General features: G+C 34.1%; 1 protein-coding gene across 1 annotated transcript in view; it reads right to left on the bottom strand.

The window, feature by feature from the left end:
- The window catches only part of EYS (eyes shut homolog), a 1,676,468-nt gene that overhangs the window by 1,572,861 nt on the left and 76,061 nt on the right, over positions 1-27,546 (bottom strand). Inside the window, exons 3-5 of the mRNA XM_057737776.1 lie at positions 20,694-20,887; positions 19,655-19,782; positions 1,125-1,239 (exon numbers count right to left, since the gene is read on the bottom strand). Of these exons, the coding sequence (XP_057593759.1) occupies positions 1,125-1,239; positions 19,655-19,782; positions 20,694-20,887 (437 nt within the window). The remainder of the gene's footprint in view (positions 1-1,124; positions 1,240-19,654; positions 19,783-20,693; positions 20,888-27,546) is intronic.

Raw genomic sequence — 27,546 nt, 5'->3', positions numbered from 1 at the left:
AATGTGTTATAGGTGCTAAATGTTATGTTCTTATACTATATATTCTCATATAGTAACATTATTCTATTTTAGCATATTTGCAAAAGTACACATATACATTTTCCATGGTACATTCCATAAGCTGGATTCACATTTTTTTCAAAATATTTTATTAAAATATTTTATAACACAGGAAAGTGGAGAAAATAATAAAATGAACAACATGATCTTACCATCCTTATTTGCCAAAAGTTAATTTTTAAAAAATAAAGCATCACAGACACAGCAGAAGTCCCTTGTGACCCATCTCACTCCCCACCCATCTCCCTATAGGTGAATTTCTAGTAAAGCCAGTGTGTGTAAATAACTCTCATATAACTGTTTACACTTTTGCTATAGACTATGCAATCATAGTAAATATGGATTTGTTTGTGTTTCAAAATTTTAATTAACCATTATCATACTGTACATATATAATTTTTCAATAAGATTTTAAAATTCAACATTATACTTTGTTATAAGTATTAACACAGTTCACTATTTCAATCATTCTTTATAATCATATGATATTCCCAAGCCATGATAAATTGATCCATTTTCCTACCCAGAGGCTTTAGTTTGATTCAGATTTAGAGTGAAAATCTTTGTATGTGTCTCTTTATATAGGACACATTTAATTATTTCTCCAATAGTCCTACCTAAAAATGGGATTTCTGAGTTGTAGGCTATGCCTTACCGTGTGGAGCACACACACTCCATGTTTGTAAAGTCATTTCAAAAACTACCCCCTCAAATAATGTATTTTATGCCCTAATAGCTACCAGGCTAATTTTATTTCCCATCTAGTTCAAGAGCTGAAGGCATTAGTAGCTCTGGTTTTATATATATGGAGACATATCAGCAGTACACAATTAGCTATATACTTATTTTATAATAAAAACACTGCCTAGAAGGCTTGATAATGCCCTCCCAACATAATTCTTATAAGTTAAAAATCTCTATTACTAAACTTTATATAACTCATATTTAAATACATAGAAAAGGATACATTTTCTTATATTAGTAAAAACATTTGAAATAGAGACTGCCAGAAGCTGTTGTATTTTGAAGTGCTAGATTACTTTGCCATGTATTAAATTACTTACTCTGAATCTTCCAATTATATTAAAACACCATCCTTCATTCAGACAGTTGATGGTGAACAGTCTGCAGCGGTCAATTACTTTCTCACAGTTTTTTCCAGTAAATCCTGGCATATGACTGTAAATACATCAGCGTAAATAAGAAAACTTGCAATTTAAATATTTTCACAGAAGTCTATTAACAGGCTGCCAAAAATAGTAATGCTTTGTTTAAATTACATACAACATTTATTATCACATGTTTTCAAACATTGATTTTCTCTGTGTATACTTGTGTTCTTAACAAAGGAGAAAAATTTTCGAAGATGTAAGAATAAAATCAACATCGGCCTAAATGGATACTTAACAACAAAATATAGATTTTAGAAAAGTACTGAAATAAATGTAACCATTATTGAAATGTGAAAAAAGTGACAAATGAGGTTTTTATTGTTTAGCAGAGCCATTCTATACTGACGGCATGCTCTCAGGAGTTAAAGATGAGATGAAGGAATTTTAGACATAGCTTAAAGAGTTACAGTGGACAGTATATGGTTATAGTTTGGCTAATTATTGGGTTTTATTTGTTTTTTTGTTAGTTGTCATATTTACTTGTTTTATAAAGCAATCTTGTAGTGTCAATGCCTGACAACAAACTTTTTTGAGTGTGATCTAAGTGCCTGACATCAAGCTTTGGACTGTTGCCGCACCTACTTCAGACATCCCTCTGGAATAAACATATCACCAGCTGTGTAACGCCTGCTCACTCACCACTAGATGAGAAGCCCAGCCTCCCCTCCTGTGGAGCTCCCCTTTTAGAGACCCCTGAGTGACCCAGGTAACTGGCCTCTCGAGTGACCCCACCTTCCCACCTTGCCCTTCCAGCTCCCTGATTCCTGCTGTTATGTTTTAAATTCTCCAATAATTAGTGACCCCAACCTCAACCCCAATAATGGCAGAACCCCAGGCTTGTCCCTCTCTCCCTCCTCTCTCTGTGTCTCTGTCCCCTTGGCACAGGGCCCTCTACAGGCCCTGTGAGAACTATCAGGCCTTGTTTTTCCTAAGTTCCCTGATGGTTGTTGCTGACGTTCATCTTGCAGTCATAGTAAAACTCACAAGGGCCAGCCCAGTTGAACATTAGTTCTGGTTGGGCAAATGTCTGTGGGGGCTGTAACAGGTAGGGCAGGCCAGGTGAAGGCTCCAGGCATTCTTGGCCAATGGCATCACTATCTAGAGACTGAGACAGAGAGGAAATTAATCTGGATTCCAGTCCACTGCAGTGCATTAGCTGCAATCAATAAGGTGCTAAAAAACACACAGTGGTGTTCAGGCTTTCATTGCCTTAGCTCTTATTAATTGTTGAGAAATATTCCAGTCTTGTACATCACATTTAGTAAACTTTTGTTATCAAGTGAATGGGGCACCAAATCAAATCATAATGTGTCTCTCTAAAGTAAACACTAGAGAATTAAGACCAAGAATTGTACTTAAAAAGAATTTTACCATATATTCATTGTTTTAAATTTATTAAGCACACTGGATAATTTCATCAAAGAAAGAACCAAAGGGCACATTGACAGAGTCCAACCAAAACATCATCAGTAAAACAGTTTGGTGATTCACCTTTCCTGCTGTTCAAGGCTTCGCTTTGCACACTTACCTTGAGAATTAAATCATTCCTCCATCTATATCAGGAATACCCACATGTTTTTTTTTTTTTTTTAACACCTACAATGTGCCAGCCACTAGGTTAATTACGTTCACAAATTTATCATTTTCTGATCAACTTTCACAATACTTGCATGATATTTATTATTACCACCATGATATAAATGAGGAAACACACTCAGAGAACTTGAGTTGCTTTGGTCATATGATTAGTTTTAGAACATTTGTTGAAGTTAAGTATGCTTTAACTTGAAATGTATTGTACTCTGCTACTCAACTGATGAAACCTGTTAAGATATGTTTATCTCACTTCTCTAATCCCGAGGAACTAACCAGAGATCCAGAAATCATTCCAAATATCACTTTGTTATGAAAGGTATCATTTTCATCATTTTTTCCTCGGGATGTGGATGGCAGAAAGAGGGAAGTAACAGAGTATCCCAGAATTGTGATGAGTGATGGCTATCATCTTGACTTTCCTTTTGAGTGGGAATGAATTAAATTGGCCAAGACTAGCTGTCAATGCACTCACTTGTATTTGTATTATTTTGGAGTATAGTTTTTGAAGAGGAGAGTCAAGACTATGAATTAAATGAAGAACTGACATTCGATCATTAACGAGACCAAAACAATAGACCACTGGATGAAGATTAGGCAACAGAATCTCTGAGAAGGACATTTCTAAACAAAGCAGGGCTTATTGATCATGAAAAATTGGCCCAAAGTGTTAGCATTATCACTAGAAACCAAGAAGGAAGCCCCCAAATGCCATCTGTGACCCTTGGCTCAGGGAGGTCTAACCCGAATGCAGAGGAAACCCACAGTGAGAAAGTCTTCCTAATGAGTTGCAGGTAATCAACCACCATATGCCTCCACTCTCCTCCCCACTACCCCAATGGCTTGAAATCTAAAAGAAACTACTGAGTTTTATTCATAAGGGAAATGACACCCTCGTAACTCAGCCTGAGGTCAGTGAAAGAAAAGGCTTAGATAGCATTCTTGTCACTGAAGAATTTAAACCAGAGAAAACAAAAACCAAGAAAAAATAAAAGCAAACTCTTGAACAACATGGACCCTTTGAGAAATTCTATTACAAAAGTGAATTTTTTCCACTTTTTAACAGTAAAGATGAAACATTTACAAGGGAAAAATTCCTAGAGGAAGAGGGAAATTTCAAATAGCATCAACATTTTGGCCCCATGATTTAAACAGCTATAATTTTAAAGAAATACATTATAGAAGATAATGTGGTGAAATAATATATAGAAAAGGAAGATGACAGTGACTAAAAAATTTAGATAGAGCCAAAGAAATTAACAAAGAAATATTCTGAGACAAAAGTGGACTAAAGTAATACATATTCAATAAAACAATCATCACAATTATCACTTCACCACTGACCCAAACATCAAAAAAGTAGTGCATGATTCATAGTTGAGAATATATAGGGTTAAGTGCAAGAAAAGAAAAAAAATATAAAAAAAACACTTAAAACAGTGTAACCAAGTCATTTAAAAGACAGAAAAGGGCAAAGATATAATTTATAGGAATTACTCTGTGTAAATATCACAGCCTAATAAAACTTCTATAGCTAAATTTTGACAATTTAAAAATTCCTATACTTTTTATTTAGTTTTTCTACTCTTTCTTATTTCAGACTTAAGAAAATAAACTACATTAGCCTAATCTCTTGCCTTTGACTTTACACTAAATGTAAATATTAAATGGAGTGATTTTTTTCCAGATAAGTTTTTTTTTTTTCCAGGACATGTGCATGTACATAAAAGTATTATTATAAAATACTTTTACTTTAAATGAAGACAATGTAAAATTATACTGATTGCATTTCACATCAAGAAAAAGTACTATAATTAATAAAGCCAGAGTCATTTATTTAGAAGATCATGAGATAGATATTTTTATAGAATGTATAATTAAGAAATCAAGGGAGAGGATACAAATATACAAAAATAAAAATTAAAAAAAAGGAATATGAGGACGAATGGAGGCTGATAACATTAGATATCCCTCTTTGTAAATATGCTAGAAAGTTTATGTCAAAATACAAATTGCCAAAATTGAATGAAAACAGGAATAGCTGAATAAAACATCATATTTGGTGGGAACTAATTCTAAAATATGTTGGGCTTATCTATTTACATGAACAAAGAATTCAGTTTTCTATGAATGATACAATTCTCATGCTACACAAGCATCGATCCTAAGAAAATTTATGCTAAGTACTTATTAGAAATCATTAGAAGCTTGATGAAAAAGTCTCAAAATTTACAACAAAAATGGTTAAAGCCAAACTCATACGTGAAAATAAAAGCAAATATGTTGTAGGCATTGACAGAAAATTCTACTTCTAGGATTTGTTTCCTGAATAATTAATCAGATATAATAAATATAGATTTATATCCATGTTTACCCCATGATATTACAAATGAAGTATCTACAGAAAGGAGACATCTTCTGGTTTAAAGGCTGATTCTAGTATATCATCACTCACAGAATCCAAGGAGGTTATAAACAAGAAAAAATTCCTTTCTAAATTGTCCATTATTCTCTACATGTCTTGGTTATCAAAAGGGACAGTATTCATGAATTTGATTTTCATTGTATATTTAATAACTTATTTTATATAGCTAATTCAGTACCAGTCTGGTTTGGTTTTGTTTTTGCTTGCCTACAAAAGTGTGGATTTTCTACTGTGCTGTTACTCTTGAAATGAGAAGAAAAATGCTGTTCTCAAGCAAGATGTTCTCCATGACTAGAGCTCAAAGCAAAAATTGAGAATAGCAAGAGATGAGAGACAGGAGAGAAGTCAGGAAGGAATTTGTACGTTACAAAATTCCAAGTATCCAAAACCTAAGTATCCAAAACCTAAGAGTGAAAATCAGGGAATTGAAAATAGGAAATGAGAATGAAAGAAAATAAACAACCAAATAAAAATGAAAATGAGAAAGTCCTTGTATGGGAGAAAATGAGAAGAATGAGAAAAAGCCATGATAATTTGCCATTCAACTGAAGACTATGATTAACTTAAGTCACTATAACTCACATTCACAAGGAGAGTGATGGTCAGAGGAGAGAGAGAGAGAAAGGGAGGGAGGGAGAGAGGTGTCAGGTTGTTAAAGTTAAGGTTTAGTTATGATATCAAGGTGGAGATAAGCAAATGAGGCTCAAAAGTGCTGTTCCTTCTGTTCCTTCATCTCCCAGTATTTCTGGTGTCTCCAAAATCCACGGTGCTGCTCACATCTCTATTTCTTGCACTGTGTTCATGTCTTAAATCCAAGTTCTCCAGGTGCTGAACTGCAGCACTAAGCTTTCACACTTGCTCTACTACAAGAGCTGCCCCTCTGCCCAGAGCACAGCCCCAACACTTCAGCTCACATGTCCACATTTATTCTACCCCAACCATGCCTAACTTTCCATGGTTCATCCAACGTGCCTCTCAGCCCAGCTGGCTTCTCAGCCTTTGACTGCCCATGGCTTTGTTGACTTCACGGAAAACAACTGTTACTCAAACTACTCTTATAATCTTCCTAGACAACTGAACTGGAAATCTGTGCACTAGAACATCCCCAACATAGAGGTCCAGGTATGTAGGGCCTTTGGGTTTACACAGAGCTTTTTACAATCAGGAGTTTGATGGATGAGTCCAGGTGATGGTACTCATGTCCACCCTTGAGATGAATTCTCTTTTTTTGGAGAGAGACTTTCCTTTTAGGGTTTCAGAGACGCTTTCCTTTTTCTTTTCCTTTTCTTTCCTTTTCTTTTCTTTTCTTCTCCTCTCTTCTTTTTCTTCCTCCTTCCCTCCCTCCCTCCACCCCTTCCTTCTTTCCTCCCTTCCTTCCTTCTTTCCTTCTCTCTCAAATATTTTTCAGTTCAACATATATTATCTTAAATGCATGAATGCATGCAGTCATGACTGCCATTAAATGCCTTTAACAAAGGTTTATTAGGTCCCATTAAATGCATATGCATACTTAATGCCAGTTTTCCTTAATTCCATGACAGACAGTTGCGTGCCTCCTTTCCAGCATCCTCAGTATACATGACATGGTGACATGAAAACTTTTGGATTAAGTCTGGATTTGATTCAGAAATGTGATGAGAGCAATTGAAAAATTGAAATTTTAGTAGTAGGCCTCAAATTTTTGTAATTAGCTTGGAAAAAGAATGGAGGTTGAAATTTTAGAAAACTAATTTGGAAATTGGTTAAAAGAGTATTAATAGCAATACGGGAAACATGAAATGTACTCCATAGCAGTAGAGAGAAATAAAAATAGGTGGAAGCTATATTCAGGAGGTACAATAAACAAGATGGTGAAAATCTTGTTGACATTGATGACAGGAAGAAAACTCTAAAGTTTCAAATAGTATTTGGGAATTTTTTTTAATATTCTTAGTATGTTCTCATATTTAATAGTTTTCATATTGTTCCTATTCCTCTGGTTTAAGTTGCTCTATTGCACTTGTTCTCTTCATAGCTCAGAAAGGCCACCACCAGACATTTACATTCCATAGACAGTAGCCTTCTCTCTAGGGAGATGTATAATCACATTCTTTACTATGTTATTTTTCTTTTTTCTCAACCAAAATGTTGATTTTTTTTTTTTTTCACCAATCTGGGTAATTTTCCCTTATGGACACATATATTTCTTCTTCATAATGTCTACTTTCCTCTCCTTCCCACTCACAAATCTTGGGGTCTTGCTTAAGTAAGTTATTTCTTTTAGTTCTAGACCCTGAATACAGTTTCCTCCACTGGATGTCACATCTGTTCAGAGGCTCTATTTTAGCAACTATTTTCTGTACATACCCAGCCATATACCATTATCTATTCGGATTCACTTTTGTGAGTACAAGCACATGTGCATGCATGCTTGTGCACACACAGAAACACGCGTGCACTTTTTCTTTTTAACTAATAATTCCTTTTTTTTTTTATAGTCCCTTTTTTTTGGATTTCTATTCTAGTCCATTGTATCTTTGGTAAGAATACTTTCCAATTATTTTCTTCAGCTGGATTACCTGGATGCTATGTTTTCTAATAGTTTGCCTACATACAAATATTTCTCTCATCAATAAATATACAGGAGTCAGGAGTGATATTGTAGGAGGCAATATTTTCTCTTGGTAGTCTGTAGATATTATACATGGTTTCTGAGGTTATCGATGCTAATCCACTGTCTTGAAGCTACCAATACTTCAAATAAACCACTCTTATTACCTTCCCTTTTGTACATAAATTGTCACTAGTGCCTTGAAGCTTGATAGATATTTCCCTATGCATCAATCTAGCTTGGTTAGAGAGCCTTTGCAATATGCACACTCTTTCTCCAGCTCAGAGAAATATTCTACAATTTGATTAATTATTGCTTCTCTTTCATATGTTCTTTGTACTCTTCTTAGAGCTGCTATCATTCACTAGAACATCCAATGTATAGTTACATTGTATATAAACTATTATTTTGTAATAGACATGAAGGTGTTAGGGAAGAGGAAATATTTTGTAAGACTGGAGGGTAAGAGGGACTTGAATAGTTGTGATGAAAATGTTTAAAGTATCATTTCTAGTGGTAAAAAGGGAGATAATGCAGGAAAAACTGGGAGGAACTGAAAAGATACACACAAGGGAAGAAAAGAAAGATGATGGAAATGAAATATTTTAGCAGAAAAGCTAGCTAGGAAGAAAAAACCCCACACTTTTATCCTGTTTTTTTTTTTTTTTTCTTAAAATGATTTTCTATAACTTCCCTAAATGTATCTCTATTATTGGGTTGCATTTTGTCAATTAGGCCAATATTTATTGAAGGATTAGCTTTATTCTATTTCTTGGACAGAGTAACCCAAACTTTGTTCAATTACCTATGGAATACATGCTACCAATTTTAATGTGTCAGGCTCTGTTGGGTCACAGCATTGAACAAGGCAGAATTATGACAGCCATACCGGAACAAAATTTCATCATCAGCATTTTGGTAAATATTTCATGTAGTACAGAAATACTGGTATTTATTACAGTTGTTTAGTTTTAAAGTATAGCGAATTCACAAAATAAAATAAAATCAGTGAACATAAATATGTAGTACATTTTAAATAAAAGTTTTTATAATATATGTTTTTCAAAATATCAAGGAAATCATGAATTTAATAAAATTAAAAAATAAATGTGCAGTGCCACTATAACAAATGATTGGTAGGGAATTATTAAAGCAATACATTAAAATAAACCTCCATTCCATAAATAGACAAAAAAGTAAATTGAAAATTAAACATTGACTTTTTAAAGAGCTAATTTCAAAAAAAGTATGCTTCGAAGACAGTGTCACTTTTGGATACTTACTGTATTCTTGCTTAAAATTTTCCAGCTGCTGAAACAGCTCTTTCAAACTCAATACTCTTCTAGGAAATGGAATGAAGAAATTTATAAAGTAACTCAAAATTGTTTTCTCTGACTCTGTTATCTTGAAATACTCTTATCACTTGCTTGAAACTTGGAAGAGGTTTTTGCTACATTTTTTTCAGGGCCTGACCATTCTATTATACGTAAGTTGTAATTTTTGTCTCAAAGCCATGTGTTCTCTTTTGTATTCTCTGGATTCATCATGTGTAGATGGAGATTCTGATGCAGTGTCACTTGTATCAATTTCAACACCATCATGTTCCACTTATTGGAAAAAAGCCTTTAAAGTAAATAAAGACTTACTCTTACAATAGCAGCTTCTCAACACTGCTGGATGCTTATTCTGTGACTTATGTGGCCACAGACAAATGTGTAACCACAGACTACTCATTTCTTCAATTTATCTATTTTGCATAAACTGGACAACTCAGACACTGTCTGGATCTCAAGACAAATGATTCCTTTTTCATTGTTCTTCAATCCTTAAAACAAAGTTATTAGACAAAAATATCTGTAGTGTGGTCATTAAAATTAGCATGATATACTTCAATCCTACAATATAGGAAGCCAGCATTAAAAATATTAAAGCATGTATGTGTATAGCTGAGTCACTTTGTGTCACTTTGCTGTACAGTAGAAATTAACACAACAATGTAAAGCAACTATACATCAATTAAAAAAAAAAACTACTAGGAATTCTTTGGCGGCACAGTGGTTAAGAATCAACCTGCCAATGCAGGGGACATGGGTTCGATCTTTGGTCCAGGAAGATCCCACGTGCAGTGGAGCAATGAAGCCTGTGCACCACAAATACTGAGCCTGTGCTCTGGAACCCATGAACCACAACTACTGAGCCCTTGGCTGCAACTACTGAAGCCTGCTCACCTAGAGGCCATGCTCAGCAACAAAAGAAGCCACGACAGTAAGAAGCCTGTTCATTGCAACAAAGAGTAACCCCCACTCACCACAACTTGAGAAAGCCCACCCACAGCTAAAATATAAATAAATAAATAAATAAATAAATAAATAAATAAATAAAGTATCAAACATTTAAAAAAATCAGGAATAAATTTAAAAAAAACCTACTAAAAATAACCCAGTAATCTTTTGATTTTCTGATACCTTTTTTGCTTGTTTTTGTTTATATATATATATATACACACACACACACACAGGGTATATATATATATATCCTGGCTTCTCCTTTATCTCTTTAGAGCAGTTCTTCCGAGCTACCTGGGAGGCTGCTTCCTGGGTTTGAGTCCTCAGCAAGGCCACCAAATAAAACTTAATTCTCAACTTAAAAAAAAAATTAAAACATTAATTTCTCTTGCTGACTATAAGCTAGACTATGGGACACAGAAAATGTCAAAAATACATAAAAATATAATGATAGTGATAGTGCTATAAAATTTTAAAAATAAAGACAGGTTACATTAGAGAGAGTAATTGGGGAGAGCTATTTTAGGAATGTTTATTAAAATCAATAGGAAAGACATCTTCGATGTGATATTTGAGTAAAACCCTAAATGAAATGAGCATTGAGTTACTGTAGTTTCTAGGAGAAATGTTCTTTAGATAGGAAACCAACACATACAGAGGCTTGAAGCAGCTGCTTAAGGTATTCACAGAACTTCTTAAAGACCAAAGTGGCAGGAATTGAGTAATCAAAGGGGCCATCATAGGAAATGATGGTGGAGAGACAGGCAGAAGCAAAATATGGCTAGCCTTATAAGCATTTAAAATACTTTAAATTTTATTTAAATGTTATAGGGAACCCGCTGAATGAGAATGGCAAGGGAGTAACATGATTTTAAAACAAATACACTCTCTTGTGTGGCAAAGACATGATAAGGAAGAAAAAGCATTTCATATTTGCTTTATCTGTGGCTTTCACCATCTAATGATGGCAACTCTGTCTTCTAATTGCCCAGCTAAAAACTATAGAGTCATTATATTTACTCATTTTTCTCTTTAACTCAATCCAGTATAAGGGAATATCTTATTAATTCCATCTTAAAAATATATCCGTAATCCAACCACTTCTTACCATATCTTGCCCTGGTCTGAATCACTATCTTCTATGTAATGTAGATTACTGCATTGGCTCCCAACTGATCTCTTTGCATCTATCTGTTTCTCTACAGTTTCTCTTCAACAAAACAGCCAAAGTATCATTTTAAAGTATTAGCAAAATAATGTCACTCATTTGCCAGTAACACTGCAATACTTCCTATTTAACTTAGAGTAAAATTCAAAGACATTAAAATGTCATGCATGGTTGGCAACTGCCCCCTCTCCAGTTTCCTGTCCATCCTCACTACTTCTCCTCTTCATCAGACCAGCTACGCTAGCCTCTTTACTATGATCTGAACCGGCCAGGGCTTTTGCATTGGGTGCACCCTCTGATGTGGACATGCTTGCTCTAGATCTGCATGTCCCATCACCTCATTCAAACCAATGTCCAAACACTAGCTTTCTCTAAAGGCTCTCTTTCACCATTTTGCATACACTTGAATGGAGAGCTGAAGCAAGGAGGTAAGGTAGGAGGATAATAAAATTTCCAGATGAGAAATTCTGGTGGTCTTACCAAGGGAGTTAACTTTATAATGATTAAAGTGTTCATATTTGTGATACATGTTTACGTGGAGCTTAAAAGATTTACTGAGAGACAAGAAGTGGGCTTAGAGAGAGACAAAAGAAGTCCAAGAAATCAAAGATCAAAGAAAGAACACTGACATAAAAGAAGGTTTATCCAGGGATTGAAAAATCAGCCATTATTTTGGAATATATTAAGTGTGAGATGTCACATCTGGTAGGCATGGAAATGGACACAGGTTTACCTGGTGGGATGCAGAAGTAAACAGGTTTGGTGTTCTCAGGACAATAGAACATAAAAGAAGAGAGAGAGGGAGTTTGAGAGTGAATATATAGGAGTGCATTGTAAAAGGTAAATGGGCACCTGCTGAGGTGACAGGCAGGGGAGAACAAATGCCATCAACAGCTAGAGGTGACTGTTGGTTGTGGAAAAACATTGCAGAACTTTATTATTAGAGTAGATGAGTGAGTAAGCTTTAAATACATGATGTGATGATCAGAGTGCAAACATTTAAATCAAGGTGTTGTAGGGTGTGAGACTGTAGGTCACGATGAATTATAAGACATGACCATGGGAAATGGGTCAAGATTAGATGGAGGGGGGAAAATCTGTAAAATAATTGTCAAAGGATTTAAGCAACCAAGGTGGGTGGATTCCTAAGATACATACTGATGTCATCAGGAAAGATGACAATAGTGGTAGAGAAAAGGACATAAGTCAGATGTTAGAGCCACAGTTGGGGACAGATGGGTCCTGAGAGAAGAGGAGATTCTTGAAAGGAGCCTGGAGAGAGAGGAACAGAGTTAGAGAGAGATGGTCTATGGTATAGCAATGTGCTAAAAATGGACAGACTTTTCAGGGGGAAGAAAAATGGTCTGGATGCAGCAACAAGGGCAAGGCTACCTGCACACTTCCTCACCAGATGTACACAGGTTGTGGGTGAACAGATAGAGACAGCAAAGAGGACTCTAGCTCCCCAGGTTTCAGTCAGAGAAAGAAAGGAAGATATACAAAGAGAGTGTGATATTGGAGAGTTTGCTGCTGATGAATGAGATCCCAAGGGCACAGCAGAAGAGTATTGGATATTGAAATGTTAGAGGCATTTGCAGATCAGTGTGGGGCTAAGATTCATTTGATTGGATATGAGCTGGAAGACTTTGAACTTACATGATGCTAATTCAATGTTAATATGCAAAGTTCTGTACTAACTTCTGTCATTATGTTTTATTAGTTATTATTCACAGGGAAATTAATAGGTTCAGGACTAATAGAATAATTATACATATATTCTCAAAATGAAGCACTTTGGGGGCCAGATTTAGGGTTGATGTTTGTCACCTATAACAGTCCCTGAAAATATAAAATTATATTAATAGAGAAGAAGGTGCTCTTGATGGTGAAATGTCATGTCCCAGATATTTTCAATTGTAATAGAGTTTATACCCATAATCTGACATTTTAATGCTATGTTTAAACTTTAACAAACTTTTCTCCACATTAAATTTTAGAATGATTTATTTATAAGGGAAAGTTAGCCTTATAAATGTGGCTATTGATTTCAAGGAAAGAAAAATATAGCAACCCAGCTTTTGAGATAATTAACTCCAAGAGATTGAGGTTTCCTATTAGTTAAGAATTATTGAGTGACCAAGTGGAAGCTTTCCATTAATTTTCAAATTCCTCATCCAAATGTATGATTGCTATTTTTAAAAGGATTTTTTCAAAATTAATGTGAAAATATAACTTTGTTAATTGTTGAAAGGAAATATGTTGACCTATATATTTCTGTGGTACGATGTTCTATTTCAAAGTCACAATGCATACTTAGTTACCTTTGCTTATGGCAGATACTGAAAACCCTAGGCACCTACAGCTGATGGTGAGACATCACACAGACTAATGAAATGCTGAAACTGACTTGAGAAAAAAAAGACACTATGTTAATACACTGAATTGACACTTAAGCAGGGCAAGCTGTAATTGCAACTCTGAGTAGGAAAGAGAAAAAAAAAAAAAAAAACAAGCTAAGAGAATAAAATAGAACACTATTATCCCATAAGATATCTTAGAATTTGAGTGGAGAAAATGAAAAGTTTAGAAAGCAAAATATATATATATATATATATATATAAAACATAATTTCTAATTTTTTAAAAGACACAGTACTTATTTTCCTAATATCTAGTTTATGGTGTAATTTACAAAGATAACACTCAAAAATATTTTTAGGCAATCGATTTTCACATTGGCAAAAAATTGTAAGAGGATGACACTAGCCAGGTTCATTACCATCTATTTCTTGATTCCTGTTTCTTCATTTCATTTAGTTTCAGGTATACAGCAAAGTAATTCATATTTAGATTCTATTTTAGATTCTTTTTTATTATAGCTTATTACAGGACATTGAGTATAGTTCCCTGTGCTATATAGTAGGTCCTTGTTGATTATCTACTTTATATATACTAGTGTGTTATCTGTTATTCCCCAAATCCTAATTTATCCTTCCCTTCCCCCCTTTCCCCTGTGGTAACTCCTGCACTGTTGATGGTAATGTAAATTGGTGCAGTTACTATGGAGAACAGTATGGATGTTCCTTAAAAAAACTAAAAAGAAAAGATCCCTATGATCCCACAATTCCACTCCTGGGCCTATATTTGGAAAGACAAAAACTCCAATTTGAAAAGAGTTTGAGTGTTCATAGGAACCCAATGTTCATAACAGCACTGTTTACAATAGCCAAAAATGGAAGTAACTTAAAATGTCCATCGACAGATGAATGGACAAAGAAGATGTATATATATATATATATATATATATATATATATATATATATATATATACAGTGAAATATTACTCAGCCATAAGAAAAATGAAATATTTTCATCTGCAGCAACACAGATGGTCCTATAAATTTTCATAATAAACAAAGTCAGAAAGAGAAAGACAAATATCATATGATGTCAGTTATAGGTCAAATCTAAAGTATGATACAAAAAACAAGTAGCCTTACAGACTTTTTTTTTTTTTTTTACCTATAATCTCTTAAGTGGTGACTGCTCTCTCTCCCTCCCACTCACATCAGGGTCTGAATGTTAGTAGGTGTCCTCCTCTTCCTCATGTGGCTTTCAGATCAGTGTCCCGTCCTCCTCCTTAAACATCTCATGTGTTTCCTGTGATAACAGCTAACCCTCTGGGGGATTCCCTCTCATTCCAGTTCTTCCACATTTGACATCTGGCTCATTATGTCTTTTTCTGATACAATCCCAGTCTTACTGAGTTATTTCAGTGTCTGCAGAGTTAGCTTCTTAGAGGAGGAGACCATCTCAACTCAAAGATCTCCATCTTTATGCTAACTTTCCAACCTACTGCCACTGCAGTATTCTGCATATGACCATACCATCATACCTAATTATATTCCCCCACAATCTTTAACTTAATTTCAAGTATCTCATATTCCATGGACAGCCTCAGTCTCTTTTTCAGCTCACTATATCTAGTGCTTTGAAGACAGCTCTTCAACCCCATAATCCATTGGCCCTACCAGCGAATTTTACTGTCTTTTATTCCCCTCATATACTCAATTCCTTACTTACCTGAACTAGACAGCATGGTCCATTTCTATCCTCCCTTCTTGCATATGACCGCAAATCACTTGCCCCTTTCCCTCCACTATTGTAGCCGCCTGCTTAGGACGAGGCTGTAGTTTAATTCAACACCCAAGCTATTTCATGTGAGCCTATGACTAGCCACATGTGGTTTGAGGATGCTACACTTTACTGCAGACCAAACTCACATTAAATTCATGTTAACTAACTTCAAGGAGATCCTTATTATTGCATATCAATAACACTCTCCCTCCCACTCATATGGATATCTCTTTTACAACTTTTCATCTCACCTTACTTCTTATTTTGCTTGGGAAATAAAACAATTGGAAGACATTTTCCAAATGATTCAACATCATATATTCAAAACATCTAAATCTGTATAAGTTTTCTGCTTTTCTTCCTATTACAGTTTATGTAATGTCTGCCATCCTAGCTAAGACAACTTCTTTGCCTGTGTACTATATCACATCCCATTTCTTCCATTATTAAAAATGACCTACTTTGAACTTCCTTTAGTTGTCACTCCATTACTCGATATTTCTACTACCCTTTACAGGAAGAGCCCATTTCTTTCCTTCTGTTCACTTTTGAACTGGGTCTAATCAATATTTTTTCTCACCATTCTATCAAATTGCTGTTTGCAAGGAAAACATAATTTTCAATTGCCTGCTGCAATGACCAACTCTTATTTTCCTCTAAGTATATCTAGCCACACATTTTGAGATACTTTAGCATTGTCTTAAAATACTTTATACTTTTTGCAATGATTTTTCTGACCTCAACTCACTGACTTTTACTTCTTAGTTTTCTATTACTATCCTTTAATACCCTTAAATATAAGCATGCCCAAGGTCTCAGTGTACAAACCTCTCACTTCCCTATCTAGACCCACAGCAAGGTAATCTCATTTAGTTTCCTGGTTTCAAATGCCATGTCTATGTTGTTGGCTCTTAAATGTATGTATGAAGCCCATCACCTTTAGAATGGAAACTGACACACCTGAATGCCCACCTGAGCACTCCCACTTGGCTGTATTAGGTGTCCCAGTTAACATGCCCAAACTCCACCCTTCCCAACCATGCTTCTCTTTCTACATATTTTCTCATTTTAGAACATTACAGTCCAACCTTTCAATGGGCCAAAAACCTTAGAGTTCCTTAGGCTTCTTTTTATCTCTTGATTCACATCCAGTCCTTGAGTGAAACACTGAATCTTCTTTAGATGTATATTCCAAATCTGGTCCTAAAGTACCCTCATCACGTGTCTTCCTGGTGGGAGTGGCAGTCACCACCATCTCTAGGCTGTATGACATAGTAGCTTCCTAGCTGGTGTCATGGTTTCTTCCCTTGGATCATACAAGAGTATTTTAGTCTAGGAAAAGGAGTCAGAATGCTTCCTTAAGATAGCATCTCAATACCTACTCAAATGTAAGTCTCTTGAGGGAGGAATATCTTGTCTGTTTTAATTTTCTTTTTTCTACTGCTGTAGAAGAGATTTTTAGTATGGACAGAAACTTTTCAAGTATTCTTATAAATTACTTCTTTCACTTTCTGCAATTACTGTAGCTCATAAAGTCCATTTTATTTTCAAATTATTAGCACTCTAAACCAAAACATCCCTCAGTAAATTCAGAGAATCACCAAAGTTGTGTTCTCTCTGTCCAATGACTCCAAGACATCAATTCTCCCTTTTCTTTTTCCACCTGATTCCACCTTTGTCCCACCCTCTCCCAAACCATAGGCACGTGCAGAAATCACTTGCTTTCTAACACTATGTTGTTTATGCAGTAGATGCCAGATAAATTCTTATAATTAGTGTTTCACTCTCTTTCTCAAGAAGGTAATGTTTTTCCTCTCTCATCCAGTCATAAGAATTTAGACCTAGTCGATATGTTCAAGTAGAGAAACTGATAGCATCACCACCTTTCTGTTCTCTCTTTATTTTACACCTTCCCCAGCCCCACACGTTTCCTCTCAGATTCATAATGGAAGAGTCAAAGCTTGTGTTGAGTTGTGTGGATAAATTAGGGCAAAATGTGTAGGAGGATTTTCTGCATTGATGCTGTTTGAGCTCAGCGCAGCATTTCTGGAGAATTTTTTGGAAATGCACATTTGTAATCTCCACCCCAGACTTACTGAATTGGAAACACTAGGGGCAGGGAACAACCTTCTGTGTTTTAAACAGCTCTTCTGGAGATTCTAATGCAGCTAAAGTCTGGTACACTTAGTGTGAGAATCACTGTTCCAGAAAAACATACCTTCTAAGATAATGCACAGATATATTTCTAACTAAAGGCATTTAAATCAAAGGGCTTTTATTTTTCTTACTATTTTCAGTGATTCTCTTAATCTCCTTTGAGAAAAGAAAAATAGTTTTCAAGACTATATTTTCATTGTTTCAACTTGATGTTTTATTAGTTTATATTGATTATATCACCATTCCTTCATTTGAGTCAGACTTAACAACTTTTTTTTTTTTTTTTTAACTATCAGTGGTGAGTTTGGGAATGTGAGGATCTGGGGGCTGGAAAATGTTTTGTGTTCCCCACATTCTTATTGATTTCTGAGGCTTGGGTTTTCACTCATCACTTAATTTAGACTGTGTTATTTCTGCTCTGTTGAAGAACTTTCATTTTTACTCTCCTGTCACTTTTCATCAGTAGTCTAATTTAATCAAAGGAGGTGAGAATGTTTTCAATCAAGTAGATTTAAGAAGAGCACAATGTATATTGTGATGAATGTAAATTTTTAAAGAAAGTGGGCAATCTCAACAATTAGAACATACATAGTGGCTCATATTAATTTCATGAGTAAGTTTACTTCAAACTTGTTACAACTAGTTACCTACTTGACATATTTCATCCATCTTAGGGAAACCTAGCTTGACTTTATGTAACAGTCATCCTATCTAAAACATGCTTTACAAAACATTCAGGATGATTTTAAAATTAAATAAATTAGTCAATAATATAACAATAAACTGAGGGAGGAACACAATGCCTCTAGTTACCTAGTTTTCCCTTTGATGATAAAATTACAGTAATGCCTTCTAGGTAACCAGAAACCAACAGAAATCTTCTAGACAACCAGATGCCAATAAAAGCATCATACTTGATGAAAAATAAACATATTTGCATGCATTTTTACCTATATTTATGTAATGTAATCCATATTTTGAAAAGTTGATTATTTTTTCTAAGTAGACTCACAAATATGCTAGCCTTATATGGCTCAGAACTAGAAATTATAAATTAAAAAGTCAATATTGTTAAAAGGATAATAGTTCCATTTATGATAAGTTAATATAAGATTAAATGCATATGCAAATTTGACTTAATGGGTTGACTCTTCTAAGATCTTGATATAATGATGAGATTTCTCTCCAATCTCTTTTGAAGATGGCAAATTTTAAATGCTTAACATGTTTTTTCAACTTTGCATTTAGATTCTTTGAAATTGATGAAAATACTGTCCACTGTACATCTGTGAGGAACATGCAACTCTGATGTGCATGCAACTATCTTTTCAGTGTGCTTTTAAGGTTTTCCTGTACCAGTTGTTAATTTTCTGCCCTTCTGAATATTCTAAAATGTTTAAGCCTGTTTACTGTCCTTCAATAATGCCCAACAGAACTTACTTTAAGCAGACAAAACTCAAGCCAGTGAGAAGAGTACAAGTTGTACTTAATGGTGTGGGAAAGTATCCATAAAGCTATTTAAAATGGCCTAAAATGATAGGCCAAGATAACTAGGTCACTTCTGTCATTTACAAATCATTTACAAATCAAGTCTTTATTTAAATAAAGCACTGTTTCCTAAAACTTTACCTAAAATCATAAAGGAAAACTATCAGCTGAGGTCTGTGAATTGCAGGAAGAAATAATGGGTCTATACTTTCAAAATATAATAACAATGTTGTATGTGTATAGTAGAATTAATAATGTGGGTACTTACATTATCTCTTCCTTCTAGATCTTCAAATACTATTCAGCTATCTTAAAAATCTTCATTGTAAAATAAAATAGATGTTTTAGAACTGTATGCCAAAATTATGATTAAGAATTGCTTAGTATTTATTTAAAACCAATATCACAATGATTAAACATCCCATAAAAAACACATTAAGGTTTTTCTACTTTAACTGGAAATAAAATATTATAAGCATTGAAAAAAATTAAGCTTAAAACAGAACACTGTTTTATTTTTGTCCCCAGGATTTAAAATTCATGTATATTTGTTTTAAATTAGGAAGTTAGATAATTATACCTGCAATGATAATCTTTCTCATATTTCACACTTGTGGCATTAGTCTTGCAAGGAAAAGACTCCTGTGGTGTTTGAAGTTGCTTACAAAGCATGCCTGTGAATATCATTGAACACATGCACATGATATCCTAGAAAAGATTAAAAAGTATTTTTTACAGAAAATTGTGTTTATCTCAAAGATAATGAAAGGATTCTTACTAGGGGAGGGGTGGAAATTTCTTTCATAATCATGTAGTAGAAATTCTCAGTGCAACAATGTGGAAGATTCTATTTTCCAAAAGTCCCGACATCTGCTCCCGTGTCACACACTCTTCCTTCCACCTTATTTCAACATTCCCCTGATTGAGAGTTGGGGCTGTATTTCTCCCTTTGAGTGTAAGCAAGCTGTGACTATGGGGAAAGGATGCTCTGTGACTTTCAACGCAAGGGTTAAAAATGCCATACAGTGTCTCATTATCTGGGGCTGCTTGTTACCCAGCCAACATGCTATGAGGAAGCCCAAGCCACACAGAGAGGCTCTATTTAGGATTCTAGCTGAGAGTTCCAGCTGAGAGCCTGGTCCACAGCCAGCAGGAACCACCAGACATGTGAGTGAGAAAACCTGTAAGGTATGAATATGAATTCAAATATGAATCTCACCAAAATGAAAGATAGTTATTTGTAGGAACTACTAAATTATTTCCTAGTCTTATTTATTTAAATATTAAATAAAATGTTAACATACAATAATACAAAATAATAAATAGAAAATATTTTTAAAATAACTAAAAATGAAAAGTACACAAAATTACATTGTTCATAAAGGAGAATTCTGTCAGAATAACAAAAAATGAAGTTGAAGAGTGTTTTTTGAGATTGGGGGTTTCTATCCAAAATGGGAAAAATGAAAATAAGCAAGTTAAGGAGATTCTCTGATGTTGCCGAGTTTGGAAATTACAATATGTTAATTAGAAGTTTAATTATTTGTACTTTTCAAACAGTTTAGTAATGGTAAAATATATTTTAAAACCACTCCCTTGTATGTTAGATTCAAACTTACCTCTGGAATACTGATGCAGTCAGTACCATTCTGACATGGTTTTGGTGAACACTCACTGATGTCGGTTTCAGAGTTTTGATTGAGAAATCCTCTTGGGCATTTCCAAATGTAAGCTGAGTTTCTATTTTGACTAATTACTCCTTTCCAACAAGACTGAGAAGCACAATGTTCCATTGACTCCTCACAGAATGGACCTTAAAAGATGACACACACACACATACACATAGAAAGAAAATATGAACACAGACATGTAGCAAAACTTGGTATAGAAGAATTCTCTAGAAGAGTTCATGAAATCTTCTTAAACACATTTATCATGGTATAATTTACACATCATAGAGTTCACCCATTGCAAATGTATAATTCAATAATATTTGCAAGTGTTTATAGCTATTGGACTGTCCCATTTTAGCACGTCTCCATTACCAAAAAATGCTCTTTTGCAGTCACTCTTTGTCCCCAACTCTAGCCCCAGGCAAGCATTAATCTTTCTGTTTCTACAGATTTGCTTTTTCTGGGCATTCCATATAAATGGATGATACAATGTACTGTCTTTTGTGATTGGCTTCTTTGGCTTAGAATAAAATTTTTGAGAATTTTTCATGCCTGTATCACTACTTTTACTCTTTATCACCAAAGAGCAATTCAAATATATATGTAATATGTTTTTTATTCATTCACAAGTTGGGAAACATTTTGGTTGTTTCTACTGTTTAACTTTTTTATTGAGATATAATTGACACATCACATCAGGTCAGTCTCAGGTGTACAGCATAATGATTCAGCGTATGTATATATTGTGAGATCACCATCACAATAAGTCTAGTTAACATTCATCACCACACACAGTAACTTTTTTTTTTTTTTTAATCCTGATGAGAACTTAGCAACTAACTTTTATGAGCAATGAATTCACTCACAAGTATTTGGGTGGGTGTATATTTTAGTAGTGCTTATGCAGATTCCTGGCAATGAAATTGCTGAAGTGTATTGTAAATTAAGGTGTAACATTTTAAGAAACTGCCAAACTGTTTTGCAAAGTAGCTGTGCCATTTTTCATTCACATCAGCAATCTGTGAGAGCTCCTATTTCTCACATTCTTGCCAACATTTGATATTGTCCATTTTCTTTACTGTAGCTATTCTAGTGGGTGTGAAATACTATCTCAATTCAATTTGCATTCTCATAAGGAAAAAGATTTTGAGTACCTTCTCATATGTTTATTAGTTATTTGCATGTCTTCTTTCATGAAATTTCTCTTCATATAAAGACTATTTTTAAATTGCTTTATTTATTTTCTTATTATTGAGTAGTGAGTGTTCTTTTCATATTCTGAATACAATTCTCTTATGACATGTGACTTGCAAATATTTTTTCCTTGTCTTCCCTTGACTTTTCTCAGTTAGTGACTTTGGGATATGAAGAGTTTTGATTTAATTAAGTTTAAATTATCAATTTTTTCTTTCATTTTATTATGTCTGACTTGTAACTTTTCTTTTATATATCATGGTTCTGTTATAATATCTAAAAAATTGTCTAACCAATAGCATAAAGATTTTTCTCTGATGATTTATTATGTTTTTATCATTTTAACTCATAATGTATATCTATGATTCATTTGAATTAGTTTTTTGTGTGATGTGAGATAAGGATATGTTATTTCATATATATATGAATAACACATTTATATATATACACATATATATATATGATTTTTACATTTTGATATATAATTGTCCCAGCAAAATTTTTTTGAAAAGACTGTTCTTTTTTCCATTTAATTGAATTTTTCACTATTGTGGAAAATCAAGTGATCATAAACCTGAGTTGATTTCTGGACTCTCAGCTCTCTCATAAGCCTATATACTTATGCATATGCGACAACACACTGTCTGGATCAATGTAGATTGAGAGTAAGTTTTGAAATTTGGCAGTCATCAAAATTTTCCTTGCTTTTTAAAAATTTTCAGTCTCATATAAAGTTTTGTATAAGCTAGTCAATTTCCTCAGAAAAACCTGCTGGGATATGGATAGGGATTTCAATGAATCAATAGGTTAAATTGAGAAGAATTACCATCTCAAAAATATGGAGTCCCAATCAATGAAATGCAATATCTCTACATTTATTTAGATATCTTACATCTCTCTCCCAATGTTGTGTTAAAGTCTTTCATTTAATTAAATTTATAACTAAGCATTTTATCTTTTGATACTATAATAAAGGAAATTTTTTAAATTTTATTTTTGAAATATTGCTGCTATATCAAAATACAGTTAACTTTTGTATTTTATCTTGTATTCTGAAAGCTTTATAAACTTAGTCAAAAGTCTGGTAGTTCTTTTTTGCATTTCTTAGGATTTTCTACATATGAGATTATGACATCTCTTAATAAAGGTAGCTGTATTTCTTCCTTTTCAATCTGTATGTTTTTACATCTTTTTTCTCCCTATCCAAGTCTGGAACATCCTGTACAATGCTGACTAGATAGTAAAAGTAGATATCTCTGTCTTGCTCTCATTCTTAGGGGAAAATCTGCCAGTATCATTTCATTAGGGTGATGTTAACTGGACAATTATAATAGATTTTTTTCTTTATCATGTTGAGAGAGTTTTGTTCTCTTTCTAAGCTGTTTTAGAGTTTTTATAATGAATGTGTGTTGGATTTTGTCAAATGGTTTCTGTACTTGTTTTATGTGGTTTTGTCTTTCATTCTAGTAATACTGTACATTACATTAATTTATTTTTAAATGTTAAACCAATCTTGCTTTCTTGGAAAAAAAAATCTACTTTGTCAGAGTACAAAAGCATGTCTTTTATGTTTCTTGATTTGTTTTGCTCATATTTTGTTGAGGATTTTCAATGTATATTCATAAGTGATTTTCTTACTGTGCTTTTGCCTGGTTTTAGTATGAGGGTAATATGGGCCTCATAAGGTGTGTTCAAAAGTCTCCCCTTTTCTTCTATCTTTTGAACATTTTGCAAGGATTATGATCAAGTATTTGGCAAGTCTGTATTAACTTTCTATTTCTTCTTGAGACAATTTTAGTAAATTGTATCTCTCCAGAATTTTGTCCATTTCATTTAAATAAGTCTAATTTCTTGGCATAATTGTGCCCATAGTACTTCCTTATAATCCCTTTAATTTTGAATGAACATTATTTATGTCCCCGGTTTAATTCTGGTTTTGTTAATTTGTGTCTTCCCTTGTTTATTTCTTGGTCAGTCCTGCTAAAGATATGTCAGTTTTCTTTTTCTGAAAAACCAAAGTTTTTAATGAAACTTTAAATCTTTTGCATAGTGAAAGAAACCATAAACAAGACAAGAAGACAACCCTCAGAATGGGAGAAAATATTTGCCAATGAAGCAATGGACAAAGGATTAATCCCCAAAATATACAAGCAGCTCATGCAACTTAATACCAAAAAAATCAAATAACCCAATCCACAAATGAATGGAAGACCTAAATAGACATTTCTCCAAAGAAGACATGCAGATGGCCAACAAACACATGAAAAGATGCTCAACATCACTAATCATTAGAGAAATGCAAGTCAAAGCCACAATGAGGTGTCACCTCACACAGGTCAGAATGGCCATCACCAAAAAATCTAGAAACAATAAATGCTGTAGAGGGTGCAGAAAAAAGAGAACCCTCCTGCACTGTTGGTGGGAATGTAAGCTGGTATAGCCACTATGGAAAACAGTATGGAGGTTTCTTAAAAAACTAAAAATGGAACTACCATATGACCCAGTAATCCCACTACTGTCCTATCCCCAGAGAAAACTATAATCCAAAAGGAAATGTGAACCACAATGTTCATTGCAGCACTATTTACAATAGCCAGGACATGGAAGCAACCTACATGCCCATCAACAGATGAATGGATAAGGAAGATGTGGCACATATACACAATGGCATATTACTCAGCCATAAGAAGGAATGAAACTGAGTTATTTGTAGTGAGGTGGACGGACCTAGCATCTGTCATACAGAGTGAAGTATGCCAAAGAGAAAAACAAATACTGTATGCTAACGTATATATGGAATCTAAAAAAAAAAAAAAAAAAAAAAAACATGGTTCTGATGAACCCAGTGACAGGACAAGAATAAAGATGGAAATGTAGAGAATGGCCTTGAGGACATGGGGTGGGTGGGGGGGCAAAGGAGAAACTGGGATGAAGTGAGAGAGTAGCATTGATATATATACACTACCAAGTGTAAAACAGATGGCTAGTGGGAAGTTGCCACATAACATAGGGATATCAACTGGATGATGGGTGATGCCTTAGAGGGCCAGGATAGAGAGGATGGAGGGAGTCACTGAAGGGAGGGAATATGGGAATATATGTATAAATATAGCTGATTCACTTTGGTGTACAGAAAAAAAAACTGGCACAACAGTGTAAAGTAATTATATTCCAATAAAGAGCTAAAAAAAAGCCAATGTTTTGTCTCATCAATTTTTCTTATCAGTTTTAATTATTTTGCCCTAATTTTCCATTCCTTTTCTTTTTTGTGTTGGTTCACTTGCTCTTCATTTTCCAGTTATTTAAGGTAGAAGCTTAGAATAGGGATTTAAGATCTTTTTCTTTTTTAATGTAGTAATTTAGAATGACAAACTTCCCTGTAAACATTAACTACTTTTCATAAATTTTGATATGTTCTCTGTGTGTGTGTGTGTGTGTGTGTGTGTGTGTGTGTGTTCAATTGTAACTCTTTTCTTTACTCGGGGTTATTTTATAAATTTATTTAATTTCCAAACATTTGAAGATTTCTCAAAATGTTTCTGTAAATTTCTCATTTAATTCTGTTACAATTGGAGAGCATGTATCATATGATTTTAATTCCTTCAGATATATTGAGACTGGTTTTGTGGCCATGATCTCTTGTTTATACAACATCTGTCTAAGCAGGGTTGAGGGCATGTGTACCTGGTGCTGGATGCAATGCAAGAGTGAGCACCTCCTTCAAGTCTGTGCCCTAGGAAAGTCACCTGCCTTCCTCTGGTCCCCACCCTAAAATCGTGCGGAAAGAACAAATGATGTTAAGGCCCAAGTCTGGGAGCTCCGCTGCAACTTTCGTGAGATGGGAATCAACACCTGTTTCATTGCAGAGCTGAGAGGTGTTTATCGGTTTCTGCTTGGCAGGTTGACATTAGGCACCTCCCACTGGCAATAAAAATACCCACAGTACTGGCCTGCCATCTCTTGCCACATCTTTTCAGTCCTGGATTTCAAAAGCAAAATTTACTATTTTACTCTTTGTTGGGTAATGAATAGGTCTTTGGACAGTTCACACTCGCTGGGCAGGGCTGAATGGGGAAACACTTAACTTCCTGCTGAAAATGGCTCACCTGGTCTCCAGAAATTACCTACTGAAATTAAAGAAAACAAAGAAACAAACAAATATATTTGTACTTCAGGTTCACAAACCTTGTCAAACAATCACTGTATAACCCAAGGCCAACAAGTATACAACAGGTTCATTAAAAAATCTTTGTGCAAAACTCATTCATTATTATGTGAACAGGAGCATCAAGAAACATTAAGCTACAAAGAATTAATTACTTAGCAAGAGAATACAAATCAAAAGAAAAAAACAAAACAAAAACTCACAAGATATGCTGTTGATTTGATTTGAAGTTTGAACTGTGTGCCAAATTCTAAAATATAAAGGCACAAAAGCAGTATAAAGTGTTGACTGACCACACCATTTGCATTATTAAATTAAAATAACTCAACTGCTTTTTTTTAGAATTTTTACTGAGATACAGTTAACATACAATAAATTGCATATGTTTAGCGTGTACAATTTGGTATCCCAATCTCCCAGTTCATTCCCCCTCAACCCTCCCCGCTTTCCCCACTTGGTGTCCATATGTTTGTTCTCTACATCTGTGTCTCTATTTCTGCCTTGCAAACTGGTTAATTTGTACCATAAAATAACTCAACTTCTAATTTCAGGATATTAGTACCTGAATAATTATTTTGAGCACATGAAGAGGAATGAATTTGCATTTCTCAGTGTTGTGATATGTTATCATATTATACTACTAAATAATTATTAGAAATAACATTTAATTATACTTAAGACATCAAAGCTAATTAGCATCATGTTAAGAAATTGGTTGAATGACCCTACCTCATATTTATATAATGCTTGACATTTCCATAGCACTCATCCATACTATTTGATAAAATCCTTAAGACAAACTTGGGATTTATAAAAGGACATTATTATCCAGCTTTATAGTTGAATTTTTTTAAATAAAAAACTAATTTTGCTAGAGGTTGAGCAACTTGCAACATGTCACACAGATGGTTAATTAACAGCAGATTAATAATAAAAAATGTGTGCATTCCTTCTAACTCTATTTTAATTCACCACAACACACACCCATGAGATCAGTTCTGTAAAAAAAAAAGGAAGAATACTCAAATATCATTTGATTATTAGCAGTAGTCAAATATCCCCATTCTAGGATACAACATCATATGTAAAATATAAAAAGACACAAAAATAAGTAAAATATTACTTTGCCTTACTGTACAAACAAAAAAAAATCTCCTCAAGTATAAATATATCTCTGTGGATATTTGTAGTGTCAGTTTCCAAGGTAGTCCACAGGGTAAAGTAGTGAACAATGGAATGTGCATTTTTCAATACTTACTTTGAAACAACTCACATAAACTTGCAAAGATAGTACCATGATGTCTTGAGTTCAGATACATCTTATAGAACTATAATACAGTATCAAAACTAGCAAAGCAACATTAGTACAATGTGTGGATATAGTTCTGTGTCATTTATCATGTGTATAGATTTAGGTAGCTACCACCTCTGTCAAAATAC

The sequence above is a fragment of the Hippopotamus amphibius genome, chromosome 6 (genome assembly GCF_030028045.1).
Source record: "Hippopotamus amphibius kiboko isolate mHipAmp2 chromosome 6, mHipAmp2.hap2, whole genome shotgun sequence".
Taxonomy (NCBI): Eukaryota; Metazoa; Chordata; class Mammalia; order Artiodactyla; family Hippopotamidae; genus Hippopotamus; species Hippopotamus amphibius.
This window is presented reverse-complemented; position numbering and strand designations above follow the sequence as displayed.